At 39.1% G+C, this 22,713-nt stretch overlaps 1 protein-coding gene across 9 annotated transcripts in view; it reads right to left on the reverse strand.

Annotated features, from left to right (window-relative positions):
• ST7 (suppression of tumorigenicity 7) overlaps positions 1-22,713 on the reverse strand; it is a 139,982-nt gene that overhangs the window by 6,823 nt on the left and 110,446 nt on the right. For 6 of the 9 annotated variants that reach the window (XM_020789703.3, XM_073000527.2, XM_078376726.1 and 3 more), the window contains exons 8-12: positions 19,163-19,260; positions 10,992-11,106; positions 6,650-6,722; positions 4,968-5,070; positions 2,112-2,262 (exon numbers count right to left, since the gene is read on the reverse strand). In XM_020789703.3, coding sequence (XP_020645362.1) covers positions 2,112-2,262; positions 4,968-5,070; positions 6,650-6,722; positions 10,992-11,106; positions 19,163-19,260 — 540 coding nt within the window. The remainder of the gene's footprint in view (positions 1-2,111; positions 2,263-4,967; positions 5,071-6,649; positions 6,723-10,991; positions 11,107-19,162; positions 19,261-22,713) is intronic. The other 3 variants (XM_020789704.3, XM_078376727.1, XR_013536955.1) reach the window with 2 other exon arrangements.

The following is a 22,713-nucleotide window of genomic DNA, read 5'->3' on the forward strand; positions in this document are numbered from 1 at the left end:
AGATTTTTGCCAATAATTCTCAACCAATAGAGCATACGTCTTCCCACATGGGCACATCAGGAGTCCAGGGCATACATATATAGATCATTCAATATTACCACATAATTTTTATCGATTGGTAATTTGAAAAAATGGTACTAAAGCTTTTTCCAATTGCTTTTTTAATGCACAACTTTCTGCATTATTTTATGATGTTTAGTAGTCTATCTAATAGTTTTATTTCTCTGTTGTTTCTGAGTTATACTAGGCACTTCCTTAGATGGGAGCCTATTACCCCTGCTGTCTCTGTTGCTGTTTTCTCCACAGGAGAGAGAGTTTTTGCAGAGGAGAGGTTCCTACTTATGTGTGGGACCTCCAAGTGAGCAACACCCCAGGAAAACCAGGGTTCTTGCATGTAGGGACAGCATACATGTGAACAGATGCCTCTGTCCTGCAGACATGTCACTGTGCATGTGCAGAATGTGATTATGGAAAAAACAGGGGATAGATGTTCTCCTCAAAGCATACTAGAGAGAACTGGGCATGGGACAACTTAATAGGGCCAATGTACTGTAGGGTTCATTGTGTGTGGGTGGAGCTACTATGTACCCCTGTAAAGATTCCCTCTTCATCTATATCTCCTATATTCAAAGATACCATGATTTGTTTCTGTTATTTACTGAGGGAGCAGGTTTGAAAGATTAGGATCAGCTTTAGAGTTGTGCTGAGAAAAAGAACTCTGACAACCTTAGAAATGGTAATATAGAGAAGCCAATTTCAGAACAACTTCCCAGGACACATTATTATTTACAGATCTTAGAGTAACTCTCATGGTAAAAAAGAATTACAGAGGATGATGGGGTGGAGGATTTTGAAGAGGGCTGTGTTCACACAGTCCAAAGAAGACCAAAAGGATTAAATAAAGTCTAAGGATTCACACAGTGACTGAAATCCTGTTGTGCAGCTCTGCTTGACTAACAGGAATGATGTCACCAGCAGTTCCAAATCTATAACTGCTGGTATTAAAGACCTCCTTTGTCACATTGTGTATGAGTCAGTGTACCCTGGAATCACTAAAGTAAACCTTCAATCAATGGTGATTTGCTGCTGCTGCTAATGTCATTCCAGTTGCATAGATGGAGCTGTGCAATAAGATTTCAGCTTATAGATGTCAACATTCTGGATTTGTCCACAATCTTGAGACAGCCAGAATTAAAAAGATGTTTTCCCTTACACTGTTCTCAGTCAAGAATTTTGAAGGCCCGGACTGTTGATGTTCTTTGCTCAACACAACCTTCTAGGAATGGAATTCTGGAAGAACTGTCTTAGTTAAAATATTTTAGGCATTGCCTGCCACTCTCAGAACTTTTGTTGCTATAAATATTTTAAATTTTAAAAATGGAACAAATGTGTATTTAGTTGTTTCCCCCTAATTATTGAACTGGAAGTATATGAAAATACATACTGCTTCACGCTAATACAGTACAGCATTCATATGGGTTTCCAACAAGTGCTGCAATACAATATCCAGATTTTAGAGGCTTATTCTTGCATACAAGGGAGCCACCTACTGGGTGACACAGTTGATTGGTTTCCAGTACAGGCTCTAATGCCTGGCACTGAACTGCACTGTGATGTTTGGCAAGTACATGGCGAGGAACTGATGGGCCCGTATGAAGACGACAACTGTGCTGTAGCCCATGTTCTCTGGGTGGAGCAACTGCATCTGTTTTCTTCCTTTTGTTCGGTTCCCCATCACCACTACATACAAGCATCTGACTGGGTAAGTTTTAAAACAGTCCTTTGACTGCCATCAGACATTCTTTCGTTGCACACACATGGCTAGGCCCTTATACAAAACCCTGAACTTATACTAAATGAGCACAGGGGATCTTTCTGTACTGAAACCTTTCCATGGATTGCAATAAACTTGAGCTTCTCGAGTGCGTGGAAGGCCACTGTGGGCAGCCTTCCTTCAAAAAGAGACTGCTGGACTAGGCACCAATATAACTGGACAACACACGTGCTTTTTCACTGCAAAGGGTTGCATGGCATATAAAAAAGAAGACCAGTTATCCTCACAATCAGCATTCATATCCTGCCATGTGCTTCTAAGAAAGTGAATTACTTACTGCCTTCCCACGTACAGTGTAAGAGATTCAGTGCCCCCTCAACCCTTTTCCAGTGCTGAAGGTGAAAGAAAGCATAAGCTATCGCTTCGCTGTCGCCTCTCTTCAAAATATGTTCTGGGGGCAATATTAAGCTTTTCATTTCTAGGAGGTACTGAAACAAACACAGAACAAAATCATTTAAGGGGCAAGAAGGAACCGAGCCCCCTCCTCTAGGGGAGCAGAACATGCTTGCTTCTCCAGTAATGTACATGGTTCACTTTATAAGTGTTTTGATAAAAAGCTACGGACGTACCCCACGTACTAAAATATGCCAGACAATTGCTGTTCTTTGGGGGGGACAAGAGACCTATGTGACATAAACTATTTCTTATTAAAGAAAGGGCATTTTTAATTAAAACACCTTAATTATGGAAAACTGTATCCAGAGTGACTATATCAATGTCTTTTTGTTACCAGGGGAAGAAGAGGCTTTTATTCTCTCAAACTTAGAGTCTCTGTGTATGTGTGTGTATAGCTGTTTTATTATTGAGTGATACTTTTAAGGCACTTTTCCATTTTATTATTTTAACCTTATTTTTGTGAACTGTATAGAGAACGTGGGATACTGGGCAATCTGGTAATGTAAAGCTGGCTGGATAGCTCTGTGAAGCCTGAAATTGGGAATTTGATTCCCCACTGTGCCTCCTGCAAGAAGAAACAGCCTGTGGATGACCCCAGAAGAAGGGAACAGTAAACTACTTCTGAGTATTCTCTACCGGGAAAACCCAAAAAAAGGGTCACCATAAGTCAGAATTGACTTAATGGCACATTATTATTATTATTATTATTATTATTATTATTATTATTATTATTATTATTATTATTATTATTATTATTATTATTTAGAAATGTAAAAAACACAAAGGAACAGTAAAAGGTACTAAAGGAAAACAGCAGAAAGCATGACTTAATTAACTTTGTTAAACATTTAGTTAGAAACACACACACACATATATACAACCAAAATGTCTTATAACTTTATGTTAAGACAAGATAATATGGTCTAGTAGTCCAGATAGGCGGGGTATAAATTAAATAAATAAATAAATAAATAAATAAATATGGGCTACTCTGGGTTTTGCCCTTCATGGGCACAAAAACTTTAGCAGAGATGCTGCCTCTGCTAATTTTAGGGAATTCCTTCTCCTCCCCACCCCACAGCTCTATTTCAAATGAGCTAAGTATTCCTAGTGATTTATGTCTCCCAGGTACTTTGAAAGTATCTTTCACTTCCTAAAAGACTGGAAAAAATTGTCATTCTTGTGTCTTTTCTGTAGAGTTCTTTTGTATATTTTTTCATCTTCTCTTTATATTATCCTGACCAAATTTTATCCCAATCTTGATTTAAATTTCCTTTCGATATCTTGGAAATAATGTGTTTGACTGTCCTCTTCCATCTATTTCCGATGATTATTTTCATAGTTCGTTTTGTCCCTATGTGCAAGATGCTGGAAAGCCACATTCATGTGTCAAACCCTATCACCTTTTGCTTCCTGTCTACTAGCCCCTTGAGTCCGGTTTCCATAAGCATGGCTAAAGTTTGAATTCAGTCCTATATACACATTATTATTGCTAGAATTGTTCACTGTAATAGGAACAGTGTTCAAGAGTTGTATTTATATGTCTGAAATCCCGTAGTAGAAAGCATGCCACATAAGGCTGTTAATGTCATCAACCATGGGCATTTTTAATAAATTACTGACTTCTATTTTTACACAGACACACCAAAGTTCCCAAGGCTCCCTTGAGGTCCCCTTCTTCATAAAAAAGCCATTGGGAGTTGTGAGATGGGGTGGAATATTTAACATCTGAAAATTGTCATTGCTAGTAAAATTATCTTGCTGGCAGCAATTTTTGGAAACCTAAGACTTTCTACTCCATCGAGGTTCATAACCCCAAGACAGAAGGGATCCCAAGGGTGGCTTGGGACTTAAGGGAAGGGTAGTCATAGGTCTTTAATTTACAAAAAAATAAAAATAAAAATAAAAAAACACTTGCATCAAGCTTACATGGCATAAGTTTCTACAAGATTTCAACAAAAGAGTTGTTTCCTAGGATGGTTACTAATCCAGGATATAGTAAAGCATATCTGTGTAACCCAAGCTGAAGGTACCTTGGTGCCATGGCTTTATTCTAATGTGCGATGTGCGACAAATGAATAACCAATGAGAAATAGCATGGAGAAAAGACCATGACAGAAGTCTGAAGTAAGGATAAATTCCTTTCAAGTCATGCTGTAGAGCAGCTGTGGGCAAATTGTAGACCATGGGCTGCATGTGGCCCTCAGGGGCATCTCTGTTACCTTGCAGCCCCCCCCCCCGCAAAAAGAAACCTCATAAACTGAAAGGGTGCTTCTATTGTTTCCCACACACACACACTTTAAAAGATGCTTTCTTCTCACAATTTCTGGGTCTGATGGAGCCCGTAGAGGGGACCATGTCCTCACCTTTTCCCCACACCTTCTGTTGCGTAAGCTAGTGAAGTTCTTTTTTAGCAGAGGGGCAGCACGAAGGTTCTGTCACTAAGGTCGTTACTGCAATTCTGCTTGTAACTCTTGAGTTTTATTAAACATATTTGATGCAAGAGAGGCTCCCTTTTCTCAAGGCAATGCAGTCCGTGAGAGGAAGCCGAGGTCCCACGGCCAGGATGCAGTCCTTGCTCTAATTTTATCTGTCCAGGCAGTAATATTTGCTGCCTCGCTGCACTCCACTCCACCTGACACTGCCCTTAACCTCCTTCCTTCCTTTTTAACCCAGCATTCTAGTACATCTTGCTTCTTATTTCCAAAATTAGAAGAGATTAATTTTAAAAACCTACTTTTGGCACATGTGGGTTAAATTCCACTGCTCTGTGAATAGCTTCTACTGCATTCATCTCTGCCGTACTCAGTCCTCGCCTTGAAGCTGCCTCAGGAGAAAACCTAGGGAGACGAAAGGGAAAAAAAGCACAGAGGTCAATGCCAGCACCAGGAAGCCAGATAAAAGGAAGATCTAAGGAGCAGGGGTTTGTGGATCCAGCCTGAGCCAGTTTCCTTAGCTTCCTCCAAAATGTCCACTGCAAAAGGACATTCTGAACAACCAAACTACGCAACGATTTTTAATGACAAAACCCAGCAGCAGTCGAAAGCACCTATGCCATCCGTCATGACAAATATTCAGACAGTCACGCTTTTTTCTCTCTCCCTTATTTTAACTCTCTGCTAATCTAAGTTTGTTTAGGTTTTATTTCAAAATCAGGACCAGAACCTCAGAAGGGAGGGAGAAAGAAGGAGAAAAAAAATGCCTGGAGCTGATCAAGAGTGGGGTGTTTTCGTTTTGTTTTGATCTCTTTGAAATTACATTTTGGGAAGGGTTCAGAGGGGTTTCTCAACCCAGTGCCACTGGGACAGGTTGAGACAAGAGCCTGGTGCAGGAGATCTGCTTTCAGCTGCACTTCTCCCTGGTGATGTGCCCCTACTGCGGGCAAATATCGTCTGCCCCAGTGAATGGAAGAAGCGGGGAGGAAATACCCAGACCATGCAATCTCTTTCTCACCTCACACCCCACGGCTAACTCCATAGCTGTACTTGGCAGGCAGACACCACAGGGAAAGCTGTGACAAACCTAGCCCTGCCCTCCCAAGCTGGAGTCGCTGTGTAGGGAGGAAAGATGTTGCAGTTGGTACTGGCGATCTACAGGACAAAAAGAATGAAAGAAAAATAAAATTACTCAGGTCTTGAAGTGCACATCACACTCTTAATAGCAAAACTCTCTGCAAAAAAAAAAGAAAAAGCAGGAAGGAAAGCAGGCTTTCCCGTGCTGCTTGCTCCCCATTCTTCAGGCCACACTCTGAACCCCAGCCACACGTGCATGATGCGATTCCTTTCTGCTCAGGAATTGGGCTTTTCCACCTTGGAGCAGAGCCTGGCTCCTAAGAGCCCATCTCTGTACATTGCGGAGGTTTCCCGCACACGGGGGGAGGGGATTTCCTACATTACTCCTCAACTTGAACTGGAGGAAAACAAGAATGCTCCACACTCTGGGGAGCTGCTCCTTCCAGGCCATGATGATCGTGTACTGCTTGCCTGCCAAGAACTTTTATACAGTAAATGCTTGGTATTTCTCTGCCTCAAAGAAATCATCAACTCCTCCACCCCCCAACACACACTTATCGTTCTGCTGGTAAAGATACAATGGCATTTCTGCATTGATCATATTTTCATTTTCTGGCACACAAGAGGAAAGGGAGCGAATGAAATGCCACCTCCCTGCTGTGTTTGCTTTCCAATACCCGAATATTGCTGCCATTTGCACCTTAGACCACGGTGATGCTCAAATGACCTTCATTATGCAAAAATCAAATAAAGAAAACAGTTTTTTTGGTCAATAAGTATATGTTGCAGATTTATAGCAAGACCAAACACATTCATGCAAGAGTGAACAGTTCTCCAGCAATTAAAAAGAAATTAATAAATGTTACACATTACCCAAATGTACAGACAGAGGTTCCTCTAGACTTACTTGTCAGAGACGGCTCTGGCTTTGAGAAGTGCGGCTGTGTAGCATATTGTTGCAGATTTCGGTAAACTTATATCTGTGGCAAAGAAAGCAAAAATGAAAAGCACATGGTTCATATATGTATATAGACTATGGTGGATTTTTTTTAAAAAAAAGCAAGCAAAAAATGCAGTAGGACTGCAGTATCTGTGGGGGATCAAGACGCTGAGGATAATAGCAAACCCTATATATATAAACTTCGTCATCCATCCTTCACAGATATGTAACATCAATTTTTTGGACTCTTGTCTACAGTTTTTCTGCATTATCTAGAGGTGTGCTTAGCCTGAGGAGGTGGATTTCATCCATGAAAGCTTGCAATTTTGTTTAATCTTTTTAGTGGTCCGATAAAAGGCATCACCAATTTTTGCATCTGTGTAATCTTGGGGACCACACAGCCTTCTCCTGGTTCTTAGTGTTTTTTAAAGAAAATGTTTAAAGGCTTGGAAGAGATAAGAAAGGGGTTTGTAATAATGGCAGGGGATTTAAATATGGTTATGGGTAAAGAGAAAGAAACATTAAATCCTACTAAAGCTGAACAAAAAATAATAATGCTACAGTAAGGCCTGAGATCCAGGGATGTTTCCATTTATTACGAACCCTGTGGACAGCACATTTCTTCTGCACAAGAGTCCCATCAGCCAAACCTGATTGGAACAACAGCAACAACTGCTACAGCAGAGATAACTCTTTTTAACCCAGATGTCAATAGTGTTGACAGTATCTGCATAGATGCCTCAGTTCTAAGCATCTTGCCCATGCCAGGTCATCATAAAGGGCTTATGGCCCAAAAGGCTATAACACTGCCTGAAGTTTTACCAATATTAAGGATATATGATGTTATTAATTGGAAAGAAGGGGTTGTTTTATCATGTTTTAATGGAATTTTATTATCCTGCCTGAAACAATAATTGTATGTATCTATTTTATATTGTTTTGGTTTTACTGGTCTTTGACCGTAATAAAGTACTACTACTACTACATTGGACCCCATAGCCAGAAATCCTTCTGGTCTATTGAAAACGTCTTGGCATGGTTCCAGCAAAAGGGATGCTTATAATTTAAAACCTCTATTAATAAGCCAAGGCTTCTGGAATATTCATTGAGCAACTAGATATTGGCAATTCCATTTATCATGGTTTCTGTCTGTTTTCGTAGAAGGTAGATAATGATCTCAGATGTCCCAGCTTATCTGAGATGGTCCGTCAGGACTATGGCAGGAGAAAACACCCAGAAGCTCTGCTGTGCAGTTCCCTTAAGTAATTACGAAGACAATTACATGGGACATGTTAATAATAAGCACTTGGTAGAATGCAACTAATGCAAATAGGTGAGGGTCACAAATTGCTGCTGTTTGGACTTCCAGCTCACTAGCATCAAGTGTCATGAGCTACGCTGAAATATAAAACACAGAGACAACTTTTTTTACTCCACCTATTGCACTTCTCAAAGAAAAACCAATCAAATGCCCCCTTTTTAAACAAATGGTGTATCATTAGATTGCTGTTTTCTATTGCACACCTGGCAACAGGACTGTATATATCTACAGCTATAGAAAATGGAAAAGAAAATATCTTTAGTGGAAAGACAGGCACTGTTGCCAAGAGACATCATTATTTTTTTACATCAGATGCAGAGCAGAAATCCAAAAGACATACCAGAAAACTGCAAACAAGATATTATACCACCCAATAAACTTATTTATTTACAATATTTATACATGTAGTTAATAATAAAGGGGAAGATTGTCTAGTTAAAATGATTGGGCATATTGTGAACATCCTCCTAAAACAAGCCAGCCACAGAAGAAGTTAGCCAGCAGGAGGAGCAGCTGTCAAGGCCAGAAGCAAAGTTATGTTCCTGCCTCTCTGTAGTTTCAGAGCCTGCAATGATAAAAGCAAAGCATTCTGCTTATATACCACCCCACAGTGCTTAAACCACTCTCTGGGTGATTTACAAGTTAATTATGCAGGCTACACATTATAACACAAACACCCCCGGTGAGCTGGGTACTCATTCTACTAACCTCACAAGAATGGAAGGCTGAGTGAACCTTGAGCCTGGCTACCTGGGATTGAGCAGAGTTTGGCTACAGTACAGAAGTTTATCACTGTGTCATGAGGCTCATAAATAGAGATGGGTATATTCGTATTTGTATATGAATGTCCCTGTACAGGTGGCGTTAATGAGGGCCCAGCCCCATGGGGCCGGATGGTCCACTCACCGATCCGACGCGGTCCACACAATTCTACCAATGGATCCGCGGCGCATGATCCACTTGCCAGTCCTAGCAGGAGACGGGAGGGCAAGCCTCGCTGCAAGGTCAAAGAGTGGTGAGTGGATCGTGCGGCGTGGATCCATTGGTAGAATTGTATGGACCATGTCCGTGGTGGATCGGTGAGATATTCATATATGGCTACAAACACCCCCATCTCCATTGATAAAATATGACTCATTGGAAAACGTGCTCTGGTTTGGCCTGGTGCATGATCCTCTCTTCCACTCCTGCCCTAAACTCCGTGACTCTTCTGGAGACCACTCAACACAAACAGGACCATTGCCAAATCGAAAGAGACAGAAAAAGCAGCACCCCTTCTGATTTCACACACACCACATTTAAAGTGAAAGGTTCACATCAGGAGACAAGAGGAGAAGAAGAAGAAGAAGAAGAAGAAGAAGAAGAAGAAGAAGAAGAAGAAGAAGAAGAAGAAGAAGAAGAAGAAGAAGAAGAAGAAGAAGAAGAAGAAGAAGAAGAAGAAGAAGAAGAAGAAGAAGAATATGGCAAGAGGTCCCGTATTTGGTGGTGGGGAACACAGTTATTGTATTTGAGTTTATATGTTTTATGTATATGATTTTGCCTTTGTTATAGTTATAGAAATAAATAAAATAAATTTTAAAAAAAGGAGACAAGGGGAGCGGCCACCTAGCAAGGCCCTCAGGCAACTGCTCCCAGACTATGGACTCCTTTTTCAGGAACGTTAGTCTTGTCTCCCCCACTATCCTTCTGCCACCAGGCAAAGACATTTTTAATATAGACAAGCCTTTGGACACTGGTCACAACTGTTTAATGACAGGTGTTGTTTTGCAATTGTTATATTGTTTTTAATGGGTCTAATTTGGTTTAAAATGGTTTGAAACTGGATGGTGTATTTGTTTTAACAGGACAACTTATTGAACACTGTTTTCATATTGTACTGTATTGTGTTTTAGCTGAGCCTGGTTTGAGAAACTTGGCTCCTTCAGGGAAGAAAGACAGGAGACAAATAAAATAAAATAGAGGTGTCTCACTGACTGGAAACATTTTATATCTGCTAGTTCAGTGGTTCTTAACCTTGGGTTACTCAGGTGTGTTTGAACTGCAACTCCCAGAAACCCCAGCCAGCACAGCTGGTGGTGAAGGCTTCTGGGAGTTGCAGTCAAAAAACACCTGAGTAACCCAAGGTTAAGAACCACTGTGCTAGTTTATACAGGAGTTAAGGGGGAAAAAAGAATAATGAGCGAGGAAAGAAAGTATCTTTATGTGCCTGTCTATGAACTGATCTTCTTGCATTGCCATAAAAGCAAGAAAGTTAAATGTCATGGACAACATGGAGTTAATTAGATGAAAGCTTGTGAATATATGCAGGCTTCACAGGTGTGTTTGGTGGGGACACATGAGAGGGCCTTCTCTGTTGCTGCTCCCAGACTTTGGAACTCCCTCCCACATGAAGCCAGTTCATTAGGCCCATCTTTGCTCTCCTTCTGCAAACAAAGACCTTTCTTTTCAAGCAAGCTTTCCCTTAGTGACTGGCTTCCTGAGTGGGTTTTTTTAAATAGCCTGTTGTGCCTTACTGCTTTGAATGTCTTTAAGTGTTCCTTTTGTTTACTGTCTTTAAGTGTAGTACAGTACTATTTGTTTGATCCCTTTTTAGTATTTGTACACAGTAGGATCCCCGTATCCATGGGACAAGTATCCACAGTTTCATTTATCCATGGTGTGAAAATATAAAAATTATTAAAGGAAAAAGATCCAGAAAAAAACTATTTTACATGTATCGAATGATGTTAAACGGCTTCGGTCCTTTTTAAGGAGAAAGGCAGGGTAAACATAATGTAAATAAATTAATAAATAAATACAATCTTAGAACTTTTAAGAAATTCATGCGATATAAAGATACCTTCTCCAATAAAAGTAACTACTGTATATTCTCTCAATCCAGAGAGATGGAGAGAGGGGGAGAGAAGGGGAGAGGGGGAGAGAGAGAGAGAAGGAGAGGGAGAGGGAGAAAGAGGAAGCAAATGTATGGAAAGAGATGCTTATACTCACCGTCATATTTTGCTAAAACTGCCTGAACATCTGCATATGCCTGTAACTCCAGCAGAGCTTCTAGCAAATTTTCATGGATGTTGAACATGCTAAGAAGAGGGAATTCCTTCATTAACTAAAAGAAAAGAGGGGAAAGGCTTAGATTTTGCATAAAATCTTGTAGCACTTAGGTGAAATCAGTTTTAAATTACTGGTCCTCCCCCCTCTTTTTAAAAAAAATTCAGAGAGCTGCTTTGGGGACTCTCTGAAGATTCTGGTTGTTCATATCAAAAAACTTCCAGTAGAATTCCTTGATAGAAACAATTATGTTTGTAATCTAAGTGTCTTCTGTTTGCTTTATCATAAGGCAAACTGAGTAATACAGTGGTGCCTCGCATAATGATTTTAATTGGTTCAAAAAAAAAACGTTATGCGAAACATCGTTATGCGAAACACCATTTTCCATAGGAATGCATTGGAAACCGGTTAATCCGTTCCAATAGGCACGGATTGCCGTCCTTAAGCAAAAAAACCCATAGGAAACATCGTTATACGATACAATGTTTCCTCCATTGGAATGTATTGTAGCTGACTCAATACATTCCAATGGCTTTGCGAAGTCAATTTTTGCAAAATTAAGTGTGTCATAAAAGGGTCAAAAATGGTTTTAAATGCTTGGATTAGCTTCTGCACCCTCTAAAACGGATGCAAAAGTTAATTTGGCTTTGATCTGACTTTTCGTTAATTAATGGTGAATTTTTTCCCCCCAACTTTTGACAGCTGTCAAAATCTGACAGCTCCATTATTTCCTATGGGGGAAGAAAAAATTCACAAAAAATTAGCGAAGACTCAGCAACTGTTCTAAATGCTTGGGTTCGTTAGAGGACCCCCTAAGTCGTGTGCAAACCTGATTTGGCTTTGATCTGAACTTTCGTTAATTTATGGCGAATTGTTTTCTCCCCCATAGGAAAACATGGAGCTGTCAGATTTTGACAGGTCCATTGATTCCTATGGGCCGGAAAAAAAAATTAACCATAAATTAACGAAAAGTCAGATCAAAGCCAAATCAGGTTTGCACATGGCTTAGGGGGTCCTCTAACGAATCCAAGCATTTAGAACCGTTTTTGGCCCTTCTAAGACACCTTTTTAAATGAAAAAAGAAACATCGTTAAGTGAAGCAGGGGACCTAAAATCGCATTCGTTATGCGAAGCATGGTCCCAAACTTCGCTAAGCGAAAATCACCCATAGGAAACATCGTTATACGGGGCATATTATTTTCTAAAAAAACACATCGTTATGCGAATTCATCGCTAAACGAGGCAATAGTTAAGCGAGGCACCACTGTAGTTGTATTACAAACACCTTTGTCACCTTTACATGGATTCTTTTTTTCTAAATGGCACGTTCTTTAGGCAAATGTTGTCTGGAATTCTTGGATAAAGGACTAATTTGTACAGAGAAAGCACCCCAGAAAAATCAGCTAGCCTAACATCTTTCAATAAACTAATTGTTCAAAAATCTGACAACAGCAACAACAACAACAACAACAGTTACTGTAAAGCTGAATGTACATGGTACAAAGCACTTTGTAGTCACCTGAAATAAATCCCCTTTGTAATCTGAAGTTAGAAAAGAATCCAACAGTACAGTATGTATTGAACCACAGTTTTGATGATTAGACTGCTTAGAAGCCAAAGGAAGAAGCCAATGCTACACTTCTGCAAGCAGAAAAGAAGAGCACAGTGGAAAGAAGGCAAATCTCTTCCCAATGTGACTCCCCCCCAAAAAAATCTGCTTCAGAAAACTAGGGAGTCCTCTGGAGTGGGTTTTTGGGCTCTCCGAGGATTGCTGCCAGAAAGGAAAGGAATTCTCTCCTTGTGATGCTGCAGTGCTAGGCTGGATTTATACCAACGTGCATATTGGAACTTCCACTAAACCAAGTTCTAGATAAACCTCTTCATGGAATAATCCAAGGAGTGCACAGTTGAACGGGATCTGCTTTGGAACACCTGTCTGAAGATTCTTCAAAGCATGTGAGACTGGATAAGTTACTTAAATTATGCTACTGATGTTCTGACCTCCTAATCATCAGTGCAAACACAACATGGTTGGACACTACCAATTAAAGTGTGGTCATTAAACTGTCTAGACATGTGTGAAATATAATGTGTACTTTCTTTGGTTCTGCCTATGCCGAGTGGTTTCAGGTGCAGCTGGCATCTGATAGTCCTTTGGTATCAGTAAGCACACCACACATTCCTAAAGAGGGTATGATACATGTGGGTGCATGGGGAGTAAAATCAAAGGTGGAGCAAAGCAAAGGAGCTAGGAAAAGGTCCCTAGACACATTAGAGGCCCCATCTCTTATAATCACAATACTGAATGCATACAGAGTGGCCAAATAACTTCATCACCTTGCCACAAAGCTCCAGTGGGAAGAACATTTCCCCTCCCAACAGGATCTCTTTAAGCCATTAAGGGAGGGGAGACATAGAATTGGCCTCACTCTTAGTCATTTATATTGATAAATGATTTGTATCAGTAAATCAATAACCCTGATTTTATTTTGTGGTACACACTATTCTATCCTCCAAGAGAGGGAAATGGGAGGGAGACTCAGTCAAAATGCTTGAGTTGTACTACTGCTAGCATGTGTTACTTGAGACAGCTGTTTCACTTTGAGCCATGGGAGGACCAGCCTAAGCTGACTGCCCATCACTGAACACTGACCGGTATGTGTTGTGTTCAGTGGCATAGCAAGGTGCATTCCTAGGACTGCTTGATGATTTGCTGCTATTTGTGCTGTTGGGGTGAGCCTGAGTAGTTCCCTAATATTCTCTGACTATAAAAGAGAAGCAAGACACAATGCTTGAAAACTGTGGGCAAAGTGTATCAATTTAAACAGATTCCTGACATTTTAAACAGACGTGTCAATTTCTGGAACTGAACGTCAAGATTTGGAGGAAAGAAGGAGTAAAATAAAAGCTACAGGAAAGTTTTTATTTTATTTTCCAAAGAAACAAGTACACGAGTCCTATAGCAAATCAAGTCTGAACTTTTAATAGAAGCTAAAATGACTAAATCTCATGCTATGAGAAAATGATTCAGTAGAAAAGACCATAATAATAATAAGGTGCCAATTCTGACTTATGGCAACTCTTTTCAGGGCTTTCCAGATAGCGAATACTCAGAAGTGATTTATCATTCCCTTCGTTGAGGGGCATCTTGGGACTGAACAGCTTGGCTCTGGTCAGAGGAGGCACAGGGGGGAATCAAACTCCCAACTTCTGGCTCCACAGCCAGATTCCTAAACCACTGAGCTATCCAGTTTCCTAAAAAAGACTATATTTCCAGAAAAAAGTTAAGAGGTTGTAGCTTTCAGTCCCTAAGACCTGGGAAGGGTTCTTAATTATAGGAACCTTTGTAAGACATTAATTTGTACAATGCCTTACATCAGAAGTAAGTTGATGCCACATCCCACAATCATTCAGTCACACACACAGTCTACAAAAGAGGAAGAAAAGCAAGAAACAGAGGGGCAGGGGAAAACTTCTGGGGTTAAAACCTACCCAAATGAATAAATTCAACCCACCAAATTACAGTTAAGGGGGATGAAATGAACCAACCAATTGCACAATTACGCAGATGAGTAAAACGAGAAATAGAACCAGGCTGATATTTTAAAAATTGGATGATTATCAAAACATAGAAGGAACATGCAGGGTTAAACTGGCCCAACTCAGGATAATAACCCTATGGAAAGATAACTCCATCACATGACATTAGTTGCATTTCCCTAACTATGAGCAGCTTCTATGGTCATATTTTAGCAAATTTTAGGAAAGTATGAAACCTTGGGCTTTCAATTTCTTTAGTAATTGGTTTGAATAGATTATATTTATTTTATGAGAGTATGTTGCAAATTAGTGGCATTGTCCTGTGACAACTCTCTTATCTGTAAGCATTTAAGGCCCTATCCTGCCTGGAAGCTATGCCCTTTTCCTTATGCATAAGAACTAATCTTACTAACTATGCGCAAAGGAAAGCATTTAAATGTGCTCAAATACACTTTTTAATTATTGCTTCTAATTTTTCAAGGCTGATTCTGGAACATGGAAATAAAGAAAGTTCTAAAGCTTAAATTATATTCTGCTCAAAACAGGCAATGTCTCAGACCCTGGGCCTAAGGAACAGAAGTTTCAGCCCAGCTCTGAAGAACTGGGCCACTCGAATCCATAGGCTGAGTGCAGAAAATAAAAATTAAATACATTTCTATGCACAGGAGAAAGTGGTAACATACTCCATTTCCTTTTAATACATCATCTGTGTTTTGCATGAAAGCCCTTGTTTATTATTAAACTGAAGGAGGAAGCCATTTCTCTGACTCAAGTGTATATTGTAAATATAAGAATTCAGTTCAGTGTTAAATGGTCTAATGCACATAAAGCGTAGGTTACAAATAATAGAATCAAGGTATTTATTTGCATTCTGTTGTGCATACAAATAACCATTAGTAGGCTAATATTTCCTGGGCCAGCAAAAAACAAAAAAACAAAAAGACGACTGGCAACAAATTGCAAACACATTCTTTTATTCCGATCCATTTTCTTTCTTCCTGATGAACAACAACTGACGCCACCCTCCCCTTGTAACACACTCTGTCAAAGCAAAAAGCAGGGGGGACACAAGATGACAGTGCGGACGGGTGCCCTGTCTAGACTGTGAGACGTGCGTCTCAACAATAATTCCATCAGGAATGGGTTCTTTTTCAAACAGTCCTGACTTCAATCAATTTGGGCTGCAACTGTGAAAGTATCTATCCCTTTGCTCTCAGAATAAATGCAATCCAGTAAAGAGCATGGGGCAGACCAAGAGTGAACTCTTAAGGGACCTTCTATATGCTGCTGCCAAATATCTTTTTTTTCCCCTCCTCAAGTGAAATTATTTTTTTCGGAACCATTTGAATTGGATCGCAAAGAGGTGGGGTAGCAGCAGGAGGGAAAGCAATGTGGCTGGAATACCGCCATAAGAAGGAAGCTGCCAGAAATTCCTCCCTAGAGGACTCATCACTACAACCATCTATCAAATCAAAAGGAAACAATGTGCTATTTACTTTTCTATCCATAGTAAGAAAGTTTTATGTGTACTGTATTTTTCTTTAGGTTTTTCCTTTTGTATGCGTGTGGGAGGGGGATGATTGTGGTGTGAGTATGCAGATGCTTGTGGTGGGTCAACAGAATCAGATCTCCAGTGCTTGGGGATGATACAGATTTGTTTACAGCTTGATAGCAGTAGAGGTTTGTTCTATTGCTACTGCCACCGTCTCTATGCTGCTGCCATTCAGGAGCATAACTAAAGGATGGACAACCTCAGCTGTCACACAGGATACAGCTGGGAAAGAAGCAGGTAAGATGAGACTTCTACTCTGTCTACCACATCACACGGGGAGTTGCATTATATTCCTGCGCTATTCCATGGAACCCATTCGGAGAGCAGGAAGTAGCTGCTGTGACAGAGTCGAAGGACTTCAGCCTTATTAAAGCCATATTTGAAACAACAAAGCAGTGTAGGTTGACCTACACAAGGATGGGGAAGTGAACCCCAGGTTTGGCAGGAAACACAGGAAGCCTGTATGTACATTCAGTATGTACACACACTTCACACATAAGACTGGCAGAAATAATGGAGGTGCATACACATGGGCATATATTAGAAGGAGAGAGATTGTCAGCTGTTGAACAAAAACCTCATGCTTAATGCCAATAAGTGATTATAGGAAGGAACTCTGTCTCCATGTCATTTTCGCTTAAGATTTTATTTTTATTTTTTTTTAGCAAAGTAAGAACAGATTGTCAGCACTAGGACCAGCCGTTGAGTGTATCATGCGTGAAGGAGCGTTAGGGTATAGTAACATTGTGAGAAGGGGAGTATGGAACATGATTAGCTAAAATGGGGTAAAGTCTGGCAAGAAAAAGAACGTTGTTAAAAACACAGATTTGTATCCACATAAAAACTGCAGTTTAGCCTATTATCTTAATACTGGAAAATGGGGCGGGGGGGGAGAACCCTGGTGAAATCAAGTGTATACATATATTGATCGTATTTGCAATGTGTGTTCCAGAAGCTCTTAAACAAACCCTGCAGGCTTTTCACAGAATCCATATTCTACTTTCTAGCTATTTTTCATTTCTCAGAAACCAACTACTAGCTGAATCCCTCTCTTCTTTCCCAGGAGATGTCACTACTCACATCTAAAAGCTTCCATTTTGTTGTCTGGGAGAGTGTGTATGTTCAGGATACAAACCTTTCTTCAATCTTTAAAGGACACTCACAGCATCTACTCTGTATGTTTTATAGTTCCATAAATTACAAAAAAGGTTATGAGCCACATCAAGGCAATCTAGAATGCTAACGTTCCATCAGATTGTCTATGGGCTCCGTTGCCTGCCCCGATTCTCAGTGCAGGAAGAGAAATTCCTTCACACAGGCACACTTGCTTCATTAAGGGCCACCCAACGGGACCATGATCTTGGGAACACTGTTCCATTTGAGGGAAGCACAATAGTCATCAGCTTCACCATGACAGGAGTGAAATGGCAGCTTCTGGGGAGGGTGAGCTAACAAAATGTGAAGTAGGTGTGCCCATGTGATGGAGACAGACCAGCCTATCACCTTGTATGATTCCCCACCCCACCTCATTTCTGGCTGAAATATAACTCTACGTATGCATGGTATGCACCATAACAAAAATTGTAAATAAATGTGCCAACCCAAGCTGAGGCAGCAACTGGGATTAGTGGAGAAGGGTCTAGAGATGGGAAGTTGAAACATCAACAGGTTAACTGTAGATATATGATCTGTCTGATACAACTCCATGTTCCATCAAGTGAAAATGTTCATTTAAAGATTTCGAATTAAATCCATTACATTACGTTATATTACAGTGTTATCATTTCTCTAGCCCTCAGGATACAGCTTAGAAATGTTATTTTTTAGACTGCAACTCCCGCATCTCCATGGTTAGCTGGAAGACTGTGAGAGGTGTAGTAAGAAAAGTAACATTTCTGTGGGAAGCTGGTTCAGTTTCTTACCTAGCACTATGGAAATAATAAAGTTATTGTATTAGTTTTAATTTTGTCACATTTCATTTACTCTGAGATAGAAAACACAGAAAATAAATACAACCCTTATTTGGTGGGTATCCCTCACACCAGCTCCAGGTACATGTTAAGATATGATGAGGTCCTCAGCTTTTCACAGCCTTCCTCCAGACTCCAATAATAAAATCCATGAAAGCAGGGACAGGCCACTTTCGCATGTCCACCCTGGACGCTGGAGAGCTGCACCTACTCCTACACTCCCCTCATCCCACAAAATTTTACTTTTGAAAAGCCTCTTTTAATTTTTTTTAAAAACTTCATGCCTTCTAGTGGCCAAATTTTTTTAATGGGAAGGCCACGGGGCCCCAGACATAGCAAAATTGTCTACCATGCCCCATACTGGGTACTTTGTTGGGATGAAAACAAACAGGGGTGTCGAGGTTGCTGGGGGCCCCAGGGGGGCTGAGAGATACATCTGGACCCCTGCATTAGAGGAAGTAGGATTTGCTATGTAAGATAAGGCAAACTTTCCCTTAGTGACTGGCTGCCTGGGTAGGGCTTTTAACTGGATTGTTGTACCTTACTGCTTTAAATGTGTTTTTGTGTTGCTCTCGTCTACTATTTTTTAACTATGGTATTTGTTTGATCCTCTTAGTACTGTATACTTTAATTACATTAGTTTTGCATTATGTTTTTAAAGTGTTGTAAGCCGCCTTGGGTCCTTTTTCAAGGAGAAAGGCAGGGTAAAAATATTTTCAATAAATAAACAATTATAATAAAAACCCAATTATTTAAATAATAGGGAGGTCTTCCTGCTTAGATGTTAACTTCTGCATGCCACGAAAGGGTGGGAGAGGAATAAGAGAGGAGTAGAGAGATCAAGCACACAACCCCAAGAATGTCTTCTGAGGCAGGAGGGGTGGAGGTTATGTGTGGAAAGGCCTGCCAAAAGAAAACAAGATATGAGCTATTGGCATTCTCATTGTTTGTGGTGTAGAGGTTCGTGCTTGGTCAACAGGCAAAATGAGTGTTCTGGCTGTGCTTTGACTCGTCAGGGTAACAGACAATTATTAACACAAATCCAAACTCACATCTCTCATCATTTTCACAGCTTCCCTGGTCCTCCCCAGCTTTCTTGCACACATAGCCAGTCTCCTTTTAATGTAGACTAACACATTAGTGTCCCGTCCTGGGGAGAAAGAGAGAAAGAGAAAAAGAGAAAGAGAGAGGGAGAGGGAGAAAGAGAAAAGGAGGGGGAAAAAAGATTTTAAGAGATTGAGTGTTCGCAGAGACAGAACAAAAGTTCCTTTTAACAACTTCAGTATGTAATGTGTAGCACTGGGAGGGGATGAATATGGATAAATATCAAAGATGGGAAGAACATAACAAAAAAGCACAGACTGATTTCTGCAGTTAGCTACAGTGATCTAATGCTGAAACCTGTCTGTCACTATAGGGGTAGGGTATTTGTGAAGAGAGAATTCTGCAAAGTGTTTTGTTGTTGTTGCCATTGTTTGGAAACCCTTGTTTGGAAACCCGTACTATAAATGATGTCTGGCATTGGTACACAGTTGTTCAACTGCACTTAGATCAGAGCCACAACAAATTGTGGTGAACATCCACCTTGGCCCTTAATGAAAAACTGGCCCTTGTGCATTGGCTGATTAGAGTGAAACAGTAATTTTGTAAAAATTGAGCCACATGTCTATAGGTCCCACTTATGGTACACAGGGCCCTCAGCTGCAAGTAGTGAGAAAACAACTGCTGTTATTCCCCCACCCCACACATTGTCAGTCTGAAAAAGTTAATTATAATTTACTGGTTTTGCAGAAACAGTTATTTTTCAGCAAACATTTCTGTTAATGGCGCAAAGTTCTGAAGGCTGCAGATACTTTTCTATCCATGGTGGTACACAGGCTGCTAACAAATTCTCCCCCATTAGGAAATTCCTAGTCCTGAACTGCGACAGGGTGGGGAACCCATTCCTCGGGGGAACCCACTCCTTTGAGGATGTTGTTGAAGCACCATCAGCTCCAGCAGGCATGGCCAATAATTAAAGATAATGGGAGCTACAAGTCCACCAACATCTGGACAGCTGCAGGTTGTCCACTTAGTATGCTACAGTATATTGAATTGTATAACACTGAAGGACATACAAAGCTTATTGCAAAAAAAAACATGCAGTCTCTGGTTTGTTAAGAAGCACAGGAATTAATAGGTTTAGACTGCAATCCTAAACACACTTATGCAATAATATGTTCTACTGATTCCAATAAGATTTGTTCCTGGTACATGAAATAAACCTCAAAGGGATGCAAATAATATATGACCTACTACCTTTAAAAAAAAAGGTTGATAAATACACAGAGGAAGCAAATCAAGCAAGAACTAAACAAAAATGAAAACAAAAACATTCTGGCACCTTAAAGACTAACTGCTATGTTTTTTATAATTTTTTTTAAATTTCCGATAATAAAGTTCTAGCTTATCAAAATTTGACAGCAAAGCAATGTGAATTAGAATTAAGTTTGATATCTTTTCCAAATATATCACACATGTCCTTAAAAATCAATTTCCAAAATTTCTGAATCAATTTACACTCTCACCACATATGTGCCAATTTCTTCATCACATTTCCAACAGTCCTTAGAATAATCTGAATTTATTATGTTCAATTTCACTGGGAGTCATGTACCACCTTAAAACTATTTTTTAAATTTCCTTTATTCTTACCAACATTAATCTTAAAACTCTCATCTTCTATTTTTTTTGTCCAATCCTCTGTTTTAATTTCTGTCTTTAAATCATGTTCCCAAATTGATTTCAAACCTTCTATTTCAGTCTCTTTTTCCTCTTGTTCCAAAATTAGGTTAGAAATTCTACCTACTACTCCCTTCCTCAAAGCATCTTTCTTCATGTCTTCATCTGATGACAGAAATTGTTCATACTTACATTCTCTACATTTGCCATTAGTCTTTATTTGTCTAACTATCTAACTGGATATAATTATACCATGATAGTTTATTAGTCTGAACTATAATCTGATCCTTCAATCTCATTTTAATAATTCAATCCTTCAATCTGGCAACTTTTTTATCCTTAAACAAATCAGCCAAACCCTTCAAGTTTGCTGGAAAATTTTCTATTTTGGTCACTAATTTTAGTGGTGAAGTAAAGGGACATAACTTCTTTTTATAACTGTTCCAGACATTTAACATTTAAAAAAGGGTTGTTCACCTGGTTTATTGTATTTCTTTTTACTAGATAAAACAAATATTTTTCAATATTCCCATTTATTTCTGAGGATTCCATATTCCACCAAATTAACCTTCCTTTGTTATATATAATGTCTCCAATAAATATTAATTGATTCGCTATATAATAATTTTTAATATTAGGAATACCTAAACCTCCATTATACCAATAAATACCAATATATAGCCTAATACCATTATCTTTTATTTATTATTGTTTTTTCCTTTGATTATGAAATCCATTAATTAATCCCTGCCAATACTTAAAATATTCTTCTAATTGTATTGGGAGCATCCTGAATAAAAAGTAATGTTTAAAACCCTTTATAAGCAACTTTAATATTGGCCATTCCACACAATCAAAGGCCTTAAATATGTCTAGTGATAAAACAGTTGCCTTTGTTTTTTTCCTTTTCTACCTCATAATGTTCAAAACTCACCTAGTTAAATTATCCATCTGTCTTCGCTTTATAAAGCCACATCGATCCTCTTTAATATAATTTGCTATAAATCTGTTTAATCTATTTGCTAAAATAGCAGTAAAAATCTTAGCATCTTGATTTATTAAAGATATAGGTCTATGTGTTGGATTCTTGTTGGGTTTTGGAATAAGAATTGTTAATAAGTGTTCCCAAGAAGGTGGCATTGTCTCTCTTTCCAATATTTTATTATAAAACATTTTTAGCTTAGGTACCAAAATGGAACTAAGATGTTTATAATATCCTGGACCCAATCCATCCGGGCCTGGTGTTTTACCATTTCTCAGTTTATTAATTACTTCAGCAATTTCTTCTTCTTTAATCTCTTCTTCTAATATTCTTTTATCACATTCCAATAATGTAGTTTTTAAATTCTCATTTATATAATTTTCTATATCCTCTTTCAGTACATTGTTTCCTTTATATAATTTCTGATAAAATTCTTGGAAAACATTCAGTTCATCTTTCATTATATTACACCTCTTGCTTGTTCTTTAATTACCCCAATCATGTTTTTTATCTTCTATTTTTACACATTATAGCTAATAATTTTGAGTTTTTATTGCTAAATTTTAAAAAAATCTCTTTATATGAATCAAATCCTTCTGAACTTTCTCTGTCTCTAAGTTTTCCAGTTCCTTTCTCTTTGCCTGAATTTCTGCCAATTTCCTCCTATCTCTTTCTAAAAAAACGCTTTCCAAATTTCTCAATTCTTCCAGTTTTTTCACATTTATCTCCTTAATTTTTGTCAGTTTACAGGATTCCCTTATTGTTATTCCTCTTGAAATTACTTTCATCGTGTCCCACAACAGGCCTAATTTTGTACTTCCTGCTTTATTTATTATCCATAATTCCAACCATTCTTTCTTTATATTTTCTATTACCTCTGGGTACTGGAAAATATTAATA

This window comes from Pogona vitticeps, chromosome 5 (genome assembly GCF_051106095.1).
Source record: "Pogona vitticeps strain Pit_001003342236 chromosome 5, PviZW2.1, whole genome shotgun sequence".
Taxonomy (NCBI): Eukaryota; Metazoa; Chordata; class Lepidosauria; order Squamata; family Agamidae; genus Pogona; species Pogona vitticeps.